Source organism: Asterias rubens, chromosome 12 (genome assembly GCF_902459465.1).
Source record: "Asterias rubens chromosome 12, eAstRub1.3, whole genome shotgun sequence".
Classification (NCBI taxonomy): domain Eukaryota; kingdom Metazoa; phylum Echinodermata; class Asteroidea; order Forcipulatida; family Asteriidae; genus Asterias; species Asterias rubens.
In genome coordinates this window covers 5,355,671-5,368,498 of record NC_047073.1, presented here as the reverse complement: position 1 = coordinate 5,368,498, position 12,828 = coordinate 5,355,671, and the positions used below count along the sequence as shown (strand labels likewise).

Here is a 12,828-nt window from a genome sequence, read left to right as displayed (position 1 = left end):
TGCAAGTAGTTGTGCCTTATTGGCCAGCAACTCACCACGCTAATGCATTATGCATTACATTTTCTCCCACCAAAATCGTTTGCAAATGTAATGAAAAACATAAGGCCCCAAAACGAGTTGGTAAAGGCGCTTCGCAGCTTCGCCGCTCGCTGTGATAGTCTTTTTTCGTGCGTTACATTTTTGGGGTTGTGCGTGCCATCCGGTGTGTTGCGTGCGCCTTGACTAAAGGCTACGGTGTGGATAGACTTGTGGACAAGTCGTTAGTCCTCCCACGCGATGCAATAGTCGAGTTATGTGGCGGTGTTTGTTGTCGGCATCTGCAGCAGTTCGCGCGAGAGCACGCAGTGGTCGACTTCTACTCCTTAGAAGTTAGGCATCAGCAGTTCGCGCACCGCCACAACTCGACTATCTCATCACGTGGGACCTTTACGACTTGTCCACAAGTCTACAGTGTGGAGGATGGGAAGCAAACGTCCTCCCCCCCCATGTTTTTGGCCACCTTTATCAAGAATAGTGCACTGTGTATAAAATCCGACCCTTTACGGTCTGCCATCGTCATCAATCCTGGGGAAATGGTCCACTGTTTAAATGTGGGGACACTTCTTATCAACGCCCCCCCCCCCCTTTAAAAATTGGCCTAAGATTGTATGCACCACGAGCATCTAAAATGCACAACCCATATCTAATGCCGTTATTCATGACTTTGCTCAGTAATGTAAAATCCGCATCTGTGATAATTGATGGTCAAAGCCTTTCAGCATCTAATTGGACAAGGTGAGAAGAATGAAGACATTTCGGTTTTCGAAGTAGGAGGAAAACCCAAGGGAAAATCCATCAAGTCATAGGGACAGAAAAACCCTTCCACATAGTGCCCCCAGTCGGATTCGAACCGGGGTCCCCAGAGCCGGGCCGCGCCGGTGAGGCATGCAAGACACCATTGCGCCAGCACAAAAACGACTCATTGATTAGCCTTGCTCAAAGCGGTCGAATTAGTTTATAGTGGTTCAGTGGTACGAGGAGTGCGGATGACTTGTGCATAGTATTCGTACGACGTGTGTTCAGCAATGTGACAGTGTGTACGGGTGGGTCGTGCGGTGTGATTACACACACTACGCAAAGTGCGTGCTCATTGATTAGCCTTGACGGTCGTTGACGAACATTTTGGCCGGCTTTTTTGTTCCCATTCGGTCTGGTGTATGTCTAAGCAGCAGTGTGTTCTACCCGCATTATAATTTTGTTAACCAGACTAGTGCTTTTTGTTCAACCTCGTATATTAAAATTGATCATTCCCTCAATTTTTTACGCTTGATATTTCGTTCACATTAAGCACCGTTCAAATACAAGGTTGTTTGTCAAGAATAGAATTTCTGTACAAAAATGGCGCATGTCCAGAACCCGATGTCAGGTAAAAGTGAAAATTTCCATGTTAAATTATAGTTTATCCTGTTAAGGTGGAGTTGATTAAGCTCACGTCAATCACTTAACCACTAATTGAAATGTTTTCGTGTCTTCGTTTTCCAGATGACTCAAAAGATGAGACCGAGAAGAACGTAGGCGGCGGACAGAACGGTGAGCCTTGTTTCATTGTTTTGATTGATAAGTTGAAATGTCAAGATGGTCGGTCCATATTTACTATTTATTGTATGATTTTCTACCCCATGATTGCGTTCAATTTTCCACCCAAACACAGCTGGTTTCACTTCTTCACTCATTTTCACTCGTAGTCGTAGATTTAGTTATTGTCTTCACAAGAGAATTTTGTGAATTTATGCATGTTTCATTCATTATTTATAAAAATTGAAATGAATTTAAAAAATAGTTAACATTAATCAGGAATGTTGTTACTTTCTAATGTAAAAGACCCAAACCATAATACTAATAAAATGAAAATCAGTTTTATGTTGTTGTTTTTTCAAACAGGATGTTTGCCTAGTCTCGTCAGTCATACATACATGATGTAGATCATAGATGTGCAATTTATAAGCTCTTTTTGTGTCTTTGTGATATTTATGGGGGTCCTACTAAAAGCCGACAACAAGCCGACAACGCCGACAACAAGTCCAGAGCGCCGCCAACACGCCGCCAACAAGTTTTAAATACCTCAAAAATGTCAAATAAACCGTAGATATATTAGAACTATGTGTGTTCTGTAATTTAAACATAAATTTAATGGAAAAACTTCACGAAAAGTGTGAGTTTTTAACCAGAAAAAAAACCTTAACTTTCACGGAAAACGGTTGGACGCCATCTTGGCTTAAAATCGTGTTTGGACCAGTCCATTATGATGCGGGTAAGTCAGATTTAGCAGTAGAGGGCGGGCGTCATGCACTGTGCAAACTGCAGTGAAGGTCTTCACATGAAGCCCGCCCTCTGTTGTTGACAAGTTCTAAATCTACCCGTATCATAATGGTCTGGTCCAAACACGGTTTTTAAGCCAAGATGTCGTCCGACCGCTTTCCGTGCAAGTGCAAGTTTTTTTCTGGTTAAAAAATACACACTTTTCGTGAAGTTTTTCCATTAAATTTATGTTTATGTTACAGAACACATATAGTTCTAATATATCTATGGTTTATTGGCCATTTTTGAAGTATTAAAAACTTGTTGGCGGCGTGTTGTCAGCGCTCTGAACTTGTTCTTGGCGTTGTCGGCTTGTTGTCGGCTTTTAGTAGGACCGATATTTATGTTCATTTTTGTCTGTAGGAAAATAATAACTTGAACTATATTTTATTTGTTAAAAAAACCCAAAAACATATTGCCTTATTTTTAGGTAAGGTACAAACAATTGTTAATGTTTTGCCATTACTGCATGCACTTGGGGGACACTTACACAGGCCTGGAATTACAATTTTTTTCTTTGGCCTTGGATCAAGCCAAATTTTGAAGGGCACCAGCCAGGGCCAGTAGAAAGGGCACCAAGGCCAAAAGTTTCAAAATAAAGAAGGCGCGAAGGCCAGTAAGTAATCGAAGAGCGGGTCACGAGCGTTATTTACAAGTAAATAAAAAAATTTGCCAGAGGTTTCCAGGCCTGTATGCTTCGTTTTTAAAAGGGCTAGGCCACCAAGGCATTTTCTCTTTGGCAAAGGGCACCCGATGAGGAAATTGTAAATTTCTACTGGAGCATTTCAAGGGCACCAAGGCAATGGCAAGGGGCAACGGAGGCAATCGCCTCTGTTGCCTCTGTGAAGTATCAGGCCTGGGTTTCCCTGTGGGTGGCTAACCCAATGGAACAAGTTTTATGAATAAGATATTGATAAATCATATCTTATTCAAGATATTGATAAATCATATCTTATTCATAAAGAAACCAAACGATTTTGTAAAAAGAAAAAATTTAAATAAAAAGTAAGAAAAAAAAAATTTCTATGAAGAAGACCACAAATCATCCCAAGTTAACTTTCTTGCATTTGGGGGCATAGTTCTCAAATTCGTCTTTACATCTTCCTCAGAACGCCCTTTTGTATGCTTTATTTTGGCTTATTCCTTCGTAAACATTTTCAAAGAGTCATTTCATTCACCAACAATATTTTTTGTCCGTTCACAAACGAACGATACCATATATGTGCATTTTAAGAATCAGCGCCCTCTGTTGATCAATGGATTGTGTTAGACTGGTTCTTTGTGAAATCGGGACGTCAGATAAACAAGCATGTGGATTATAAGCGCAAACGTGTGCGATGACTCAGAGAGGAATCGTTCTCCGTTGCGCTTGTAACGTTGAATACCATGACTGCTGAATAGACAGGGACTCGGAGTGGTACAATGTTCACAGTCACAGCATGGTTGATGAGCTCCATGAATTTAACCAATAAAAAAAATTAACAAAACTTTACAATTCAACGTATGTGATCTTCTTTCAATTCAAACAGAAGTCGTATTAAAAGAGTCCCGCAATCGCCCAAATGTTTCCTTTTTGTCTAAGCTTCTTCGAGGCAACAGGAAATTAAATAATTCCATTTAAAGCTGATGTGGCTAAACCATTAACACTCCCCAGGAACATAAATAGTTCCGGACACAGTTATAAACGAAAGGGAAATATATTTTTAGGAAATGTCAACTTGTCAGGGAATCAAGGAGTGTCTCCTATGATTTGGTTTGAGGACCGACTTCATTTGGGGTTACTTAAAGGCACTGGCCACTATTGATAATTACTCAAAATAATTGTTAGAATAAAACATACTTGGTTATGAGCAATGTAGAGCTGCTGGTAGTATTTAAAAACACTGAGAAACGGCTCCCTCTGTAGTAATGCAGTTTTCGAGAAAGAAGTAATTTTCCACGAATTTGATTTTGAGACCTCAGAATTAGACTTTGAGGCCCCAAAATCAAGCATCTGAAAGCACACAACTCCGTGTGACAAGGGTGTTTTTTCTTACATATTATCTCGCAACTTCAACATGTTCGATGACCAATTGAGTTCAAATTTTCACAGGTTTGTTATTTTGTGTATAAATGTTGTGATACACCAAATATGAGAATACTGGTCTTCGACAATTACCAAATTAGTGTCCAGTGCCTTTGAAATTGGGCTGTAGAAAGGTCGGCAGAAAAAGATAAACACAATTTAGGTTAGGGCAGGACTGATACTTCACAGAGGCAACAAAGGCGATTGCCTCCATGCCTCCTTGTCATTGCCTTGGTGCCCTTGAAATGTACAGTAGAAATTTACAATTTCCTCATACATTTGTCAGGTGCCCTTAACCAATGAGAAAATGCCTTTTGTAAGGTGTCCTTTCCCTTTCAACTACGAAGCAAACATGCCTGTTTGGGTTTTCCCAAAACTACATCAAATCATACATGTGTTTAATTGTGGTTTAGGCACAATTAGTGTTGTGTGCTACAATGTACATCCCTTTGGGACACAGCAGCAGTTTTTCCTTTTGTAAAGGGCACCTCTATTTTAGGTAAATTTTAACTGTCTACTCAAGAGCTTTAAATTCAAGGGGCACCAAGGTAATGACTAGTAGCATGGAGCAGGACAATGGAGGCAGTTGCCTCTGTATGAAGTCACAGGCATTGTACATATACAATGTTATAGGTTTGTCATTTGTATGCCTACAACCTGTACATAAAATGCATACCACACTGTATTTGTACATGTACTGTACTTTGGTCAATGTTGTTACTATCCTGCTGTTCATCATTTTTGTTATAAATAGCCTCTGCGAATCTGAGGATCCCATTGGAAATAACCAAACACCAGGTCACATTTTATTTTCAAAAGTGTACATTTCGCACAATGTACATTGTAATAGGTGCACACTCATATGTACATGTACTGTACTTGTGTGTCCTGCAGTTTTACTCATGGTATAGTAGAGTAAAGATTTTTTTCGTTAAGGTAAAAAAGAGTCAAAAACTGCACATCAAACGCTGTAAGGGCTTTAAATAGCCATTTGAAGAGAGTTTGATGCTGTGATTTGACTGTAATCCATCCACCAGAACCCTTAAAATAGGCCTTTGAATTATAATATCAATGCGCTTTCGCTGAACATGCTACATGTAGTGATTCATCTGGCATTTCTATCGGGAATCTAGTTTTCTCCACTGAAATCACTTGGTCACTTTGATTCTGAACATGTACCTGGCCCTGTGCCAAGAATGGTTGTTTGTTTGCTTTGTCGTGGTTAATCAGTAGACTGATCTATTGAGCTCTCCAGGCCTGCCATGCTTCATTGTTGAATTGGGCAAGGGGACCAAGGCATTTTCTCCTTGTAAAAGGCACCCTATGAGGAAATTGCAAACTTCTGCTTTCGAGAGCATTTCAAGGGCACCAAGGCAATGACCTGGGGGCATGGAGGCAATCGCCTTTGTTGCCTTCGTGAAGTATCAGGCCTGTCGTGCTGAATCAACAATGGACTGATCCATTGACCTCTGCCCTCCTAGAATGACCAACTACCGACTACAGCCGCAAACATGCACCCAACATGCCCAAATGTCTGACAAAATTCCGTTGTGTTAAAACCACAAGGGAAACTGACGGGGTTCAACACCAAATCATTTAAAATTTACCCAGTCAGATTTACTTGTGGTCTATAATTTGATATCTGAAATAAAAAGTTACATCCTCCCGCTTCCCAGGTTGTAATCGTGGCAGTAAAGGGCAGTTCCATAGAAATGTAAACCTCAGTGCCAAAATTTCAAAATGGCACTAATGTGGCAAATGAGGCATCATTTTGTAGCTAATTGTATGAATTTTAATAAAATATAATTTGTTACTGAAAATATTCAGCGGCTCAAGTGCTATTTGCGACTGAAAAAATACTTTAAAAATAGTGAAATTGGCTTTAAAATAATGTTTTGCCAAATTAATAAAATTTTTTACTGTGGTTAAATAGTGTTTGTTTTGGTTTTGCACCTGTTTGAAGTTTGCTATGGTAACAACACAATGATGGAAAAAAAAATAAAAATTTCTTTCAAAATTTTATGATATTCAATATTTTAGGAAACTTACTTTTCCGATGTATGTCCGACACCAAAATAGTGAATATTTTAATCTCCCTATTTTATCCGTGGGCAGAAAATTTTCAAATTTACACTACAAAGCACAATTGATGCCCTCTATCTAACCATGGAATTATTTCTTTAAAAAAATCTTCTTAATCGTACAAAATCCTGGTGTCGGACGTGCATTTTGTTCGTACGTCCGACACCAGTACGTCCGACACCTCCAAAATAATTATGTGAAAGCCTTTTTGAATGCCTTTCAAATATCATACAAAGCTATAAATTGGTACCTAGGGTAACTCTCACCCAAATCACTCAAATCTTGCCTCAAAACAAGTGTATTTCATTCCCCTTTTTTTCTACTGGCTGCTAAAAACACAATAATTTTAATCCGCAGAAAATTTTAATTTCCATTTCCAAAACCCACTGGTACTTATAATTAATATAAGAAAAGCTTGGTTTTTGCAGTATATTTGTTAAATTCAGGTACATGTGGTAACCCCCAAGCACGGATAGAGCTCTCATTCATTTAGTAAACTGTTGACAATGCTCTATAGTTGGTTCTTGAGAGAAACTATCAAAACATTTAACACCAAAATTCTTGGTGACCTTTGACCTTGGCAACAGTTACCCACCAAGAACTTTAAACTTTAATTTTTTTAAACACAAGTCCAATCTACAATATATTTGGACCAAATGTTATTTTGCAGACTCATATCTTTCATTGTTAGGCAACATTTTGAAACTTGGGTGTTTTGCCAGTTTTGGTTGCCACAGCAATGCATAAGGATAAGGATGTACATCATGTACAAGTTGCATTACACATGCACATTGTTTCTATTGATCTCAAAACGTGGTATAATTTGACAATTAAACCACTTTTTTCAACAAATAATGATTTAATCTGATATTACAACACCAAATTTGTAAATTAAATCATTATTTTATAACAAAAGTGAAAAGTTGAACTGATTGTTACCTATTTTTGAATGCAATTTCGGACAAGTACGTCCGACACTGTGAAATGTACGTCCGACACCAATATATTAAATGCCATTCCTTAAAATTCAAATTTAAAAACCAATATGTCTTATGGTAAAGTGTAATGACAGAGGTCTGATGAATCCATAAATAAGAAAAAATTGCATTAAAGTTCAAACACATCACAGAGTTTGAACTACAAATATTGGTTTTCATAAAAAGGTGTTTCTCTGAGTACGTCCGACACCATGGTGTTTTGGGCGAATGGCGTCCATATCCAAAGACATGGATGAATAATTTTTTGATAAAATAACTTAAGTGACTGCCTTATACCTCTATCTAGAATAAAAATTCCTTTTATTTATACCACTGTAATAATACACTCTGTTAAAATGTCCGAAATGTATGTCCGACCCCGTGGAACTGCCCTAAACGGTTGCCTGGCTTCTGACTGGTACCAAAGATTTTGCTAAATAGTTAGAGTGCTGGCACATTAATGCGGAGGTCTTTGGTTCAAAACCCGCTCTAGTCAATTTTGTTTTTCAACCCCAAATCATGAATCAAATTACAAAATAATCAATGAGTTTCAGGCATTGGGATTGTCTATTTTGAGTGGCGCAAATTGGGCAAAATTATACAATGACTGCCTGAAGGTAGTACAAAATCAACTGAGCATGCAACAATTTTGCAACAATTGTTTTGTTTATGATAATTAATAGATGTACTCTTCTTTGGAGGTGATCTGTTGTCATCTTCCAACATTACATGTGTGACAAAATTGTCATATGAAAGAGCAGCAGGCCAACAGTGGGTATCAAACTGCAAATAAAAATGGCCGTTGTTGACAGAAAAATAATTCACTGTTCCCTACGGCACATCACACAGGAAAATAATAATAACAATTATAAAATTCATTTATAAGCGTTAATACCAGGAACGAAATAAAGTTACCTAGTACCAGCTTAATTACACTACAGCCTCAAAACCAGCGGTTATTTCTAGCCTCAAAACCAGCGGCTATTTCTAGCCTAAAAACCAGCAGCTACCAGGCTACATGTATTTCTAACGCAAAGCACTGGCAATGGCCCATTGCGGGCACGATCGAGGTAATGTACCCCGTAGAATGTACTTGTATCACTCTGTTATCCTAAGCCAGGAATGCATGTTTGTGGCACCATACACGATACATTTGGTTCTCAATCAGTAAAAATTTACAATCTATTGTACCATGGTCCGTAACAAACAAATTGGTTTGTATGTTTTATTTTTCAAAACAGCGGGGCATTCTCCTGGACTCAAGATTTGTGGATTTTTGAATTTAATTAGGGTCTTCAGAATGTTTTCTACTTGGTGTTTATCTTTGTTTTAAAGTCCTACTGTGCAATCTTGAGCATTCTGTTGTATTACATGGATACATACAATATGCCTTTTTCTTTATTGTGAACAGATTTTCAAATTTAATATATAGCCTATGTTTATATATTAATAGTTTGTGGCATATATTGCACACAATTCGCCTGTACTGCGCTTTTGTCAGCCCACTGTGCTAACTTGATCTGTGAAGAATCTTGCTGTTTATTTATAGACGGTTGCCATGGTCGATGTACAAGTACATCTACACGTAGAAGGCATTGAATGTATTTGACTGTAGTTTGCAAAATACATGTAGCTGTTTGTTTTGCCTTTTTTAGTGTTTAGCACTGTATACTCGGTACTTTCCTTCAGGAGTTCTGTGGAAAAGAATCTGTCAACCATATTAACCGGCTGAGACTTGAACCCACAACATATATGCCGATCTACAGCAGATATCATCGAGAATACCTGGTACATGTAGCTACAACTGTAGAGGCAGCTCGAATCCTTTATTTCAACATGGGGTACCGCAACAATTTTCCACTTGAACGACAGGATTTCAAAATACAGTATCAATACCATGTTTTTGAGCGAGAGTGATTTATTGGGTGACATTTCCTGGACTTTGACTTCATTTCAGATGGATGTTCATGCAGTTGGCCTACTGTAGATGCTTTTTCTCTTGAGGATTGGTTGAATATTAACTTTATAATCAGTGAGGTTCCTGATTAAATTTAATCGTTTTTATTTTTTTATTTTTTATTTTTTTATTTTACCAATTCCAGTACTTTGTTTTTAAAGCAAGTAGGCCCACAACATTCATGCTTTTAGGTTTTGTACCTAGGGGTGGTAGAGCTGACGAAATAGTTGCATTTCAGTTATGTGTGATCAACTGTACACATTTAAACAAACCTGAATGTGACAAATTTGGCTGAATCAGTTTCAAGTGTAAGTCGGGAGGTAGTGAATCCATGCAAAATGTTTAAAAACACATCGTCCTAAGTTTTGGTACATGTAACAACCAAAAGCAGCTGCTTTTAGAGGGTTTTTCGGACACAGTTCTCCTGCTTATGACTTCATTTTAGAGGAAAATAGCTCAAACATAAAAAAAAAAATTGTTCTTGTATTAACTTCATACAAGTTCAGTATAAAATTAAGTTTTAACTGATGCCGATGGTTTTTTATCCCTTCTGTAATAGTAATTTCAAAAAGATATTCCAGATAATTAAAACAGAAAATTGGCAGCCTCCATAGTACGTATTTTGATGCGAAGCCAATTAGAGTTTGTTTGTTATGACAGGAGAGTTACTCTGCAAAAGTTTGAGAGACTAAATATAGTCCGAGTGCAAAGCGTACCCCCTGGTGTGCTGCTTATAGGTCAAGGCCAGCGAAGTTGCCCCATAGTGGAAGAAACCACTGAGACTTGTCATCAGGCACTCTGAGTCAAAGGATGTTCTGGTTAGAAAGAAGGAATACATTATGAAGTTTGAGGAAAGTTCGGAGAGAAATGTACAAAAGTTTGTCAAATTTGTACAGCATGTTTTTTATAGGATTTGAAGTTTTCGTTGAAAACAACCAAGAAAATAGTGACAAAATCACCACAGCTGGTCATTGTTAGAAAATTTGCAGTTTGTATAGTACATAATGTATTTACCACAAAAAGTAAAGATTTGTATTAAGTGAACATCATCATGCCATGCATGCAGGGTTTGCCCTTAACTATTTCAGTGAATACATGTCGTGAGCAGGACTGGTAAGTTTGTCGTTTCACTAGTCTGCCAGCTTTTTCACTAGTCCATGTTTCACAGCCAACTAGCCAACCGGACCTTTTTGGGACAGTCTTTTGACTGGTACTCAGGTGTTTTAACGGCAACTGGCCAGCAGACCACTGTTAAGGGAGAACACTGTTTTGCGACATGATTTCTTTCTTCATGGCAAAAATTGATTAAAACTACATGTTGCTACATGCATAGGCCTCCATAAAATGTAAGATTTTTATATTTTGTTACTATGCCCAAGTGTGTTTAAATCAGGAAGTCCATGCCCTGTGGCTCAAGTCTTTTTGTAATCATGTGATGTGTACAGTGATCTTCAGCTTACATTGTGTCATGTATCAATCGTTCTACACGTACATGTGTAAATGTCTACATTTTATGCCAAGAATGACTGATAAACAGTGGCAAATAACCCTAGTTTTCTTCTGAAAGATACCATGGCTAAGGCTCTCATTAGCAAAACGTAAACTTGATTAATTTCACTCTTCTCGCCCCCAGGTGTTGACAACAGAAATGGAGGAGGTGCTACTGCTGGCGTGATTGGTCCATCATCGTTTGTTTTCGGCCAGAACATGGAAAGCCGGGTTCTGAAGGTAAAGCAAAGATGACTTCTGTCATCAAATTTATTATTGTCTTGTCTTACAACCATGTGTGCTGAGCATCATGTTGACCATGTATTGTTAGTCAGTGTTGGCATTTTCGTGAGTCCTGTGAACTGGTAAAAGAAATTCTTCAGCATTTTGTACAGGGGATATAAGTTGTTAACTTTTTGAGTTTCATTCTATCAGTTATTGTTTGTAAATAACTTCCTTTTTATATTTTTTATTTTGTCTATTGCAGCGTTCGGCAGAGGAGCAGCTAGATAAGAAAACCGCTGAACAAGAAGGTAAGAAACAACAACAATATTTACCTTTAAGCCCGGTTCATACTTCCTGCAAATGCGACAAATGTTGATGTCACAACTTTAAAAAAAAGTAATTATTAGCATACAACCTTACTTGGTAACGAGTAATGGGAAACTTTTGATGGTATAAAACATTGTGAGAAATCGCTCCCTTTAAAGTGACGTAGTTTTTGAGAAAGAAGTAAATTCTCACTAAAATATTTGAAATTGATTACGAGACCTCAGAGGTCTCGAAATCAAGCATCTGAAAGAACACAACTTGTGTAACAAGGGCGTTTGTTCTTCCATTATTCCCTCGCAACTTTGATAAAACCAATTGAGCTCAAATTTTCACAGGTTTGTTATTTTATGCATATGTTGAGATACACCAAGTGAGAAGACTGGTCTTTGACAATTACCAATAGTGTCCAGTGTCTTTAAGAAGATATCAGTTTTATGTCCCAAAATTTGATTCTGAGAAGCATTTCTGTCAGTTAAGTTTTTCAGACTGTATTTTCCAATAATGGATTATTCTTCTTGCACAGACATATTCGCTCCGATGTTAGTTTTATTCTTGCACATACACAAATGTATGTACATCTACAATGTAGGATTAAAACAATCAAACGGTTCCAAAAAACAAAGGTATACTGGACTTTTAAATGAGCTGTTTTGTTTTTAAGCCCCTTTTCCTCCACTTCCTTCTCACCGATAAAGTATGGATGTAAATTTATGCACTGACAACAAGAAAATACATAGTAATAAAATACATGTAGTTCAGTGCACCCACTCCTTGGCAACCAGCATCAGGATGTTTGTGCAAAATTTGGCCTGAATAATGTTAAGATCTTGTCAACAAAAGCAGAGCCTGTCTCCCGTTTCGAAAGGCGATACCTGCCCATGAGAGAGTATTTTGTTTGCCATGCCCTTTATTGTCAATTGAACTGATATCAACAGTATTCTTCATGGCAGATTTTCTCGGAGATGTGTTGTTATTGTTCCCCCCCCCCTCCTTTTAATAAAAAGAATGGTGAATTTCTGTTGGTTTCCATTTTCAAGACATAGGCCTATTAGTGTAAGTGTCTCATGTTGTGTAGTACTGAACTTGATCTACATTTTCTTTCAACTACATGCTCTTTGCAAATTTGTATTGAGCAAAATAGTGCATCAGACGCATAGAGTACATGTCCTAGGATTTTCCCTAGGATTTCTCAGAACTGTTGGCGATCCAAATTTTGGCAATGTACAGGCACTTTGAATTTGAAACAAGGTGGTCGGAATATTTTCTACTTGGTGTTTATCTTGGTTTTAAATGCCCTAATGTACATTCTGGAGCATTGTAATTAATGGTTTTACTTTGAGGATTTTCGTTTCTAATAGTATTTGGTATTA

At 37.9% G+C, this 12,828-nt stretch overlaps 1 protein-coding gene across 3 annotated transcripts in view; it reads left to right on the top strand.

Annotated features, from left to right (window-relative positions):
- The first annotated feature begins 1,255 nt into the window (after positions 1-1,255).
- LOC117297876 (ran-binding protein 3-like) overlaps positions 1,256-12,828 on the top strand; it is a 32,667-nt gene continuing 21,094 nt past the window's right edge. The window contains exons 1-4 of one of the 3 annotated variants that reach the window (XM_033781048.1): positions 1,256-1,405; positions 1,522-1,569; positions 11,052-11,146; positions 11,394-11,439. In XM_033781048.1, the coding sequence (XP_033636939.1) occupies positions 1,378-1,405; positions 1,522-1,569; positions 11,052-11,146; positions 11,394-11,439 (217 nt within the window). In that variant the 5' untranslated portion in view covers positions 1,256-1,377. The remainder of the gene's footprint in view (positions 1,406-1,521; positions 1,570-11,051; positions 11,147-11,393; positions 11,440-12,828) is intronic. The other 2 variants (XM_033781047.1, XM_033781049.1) reach the window with 2 other exon arrangements.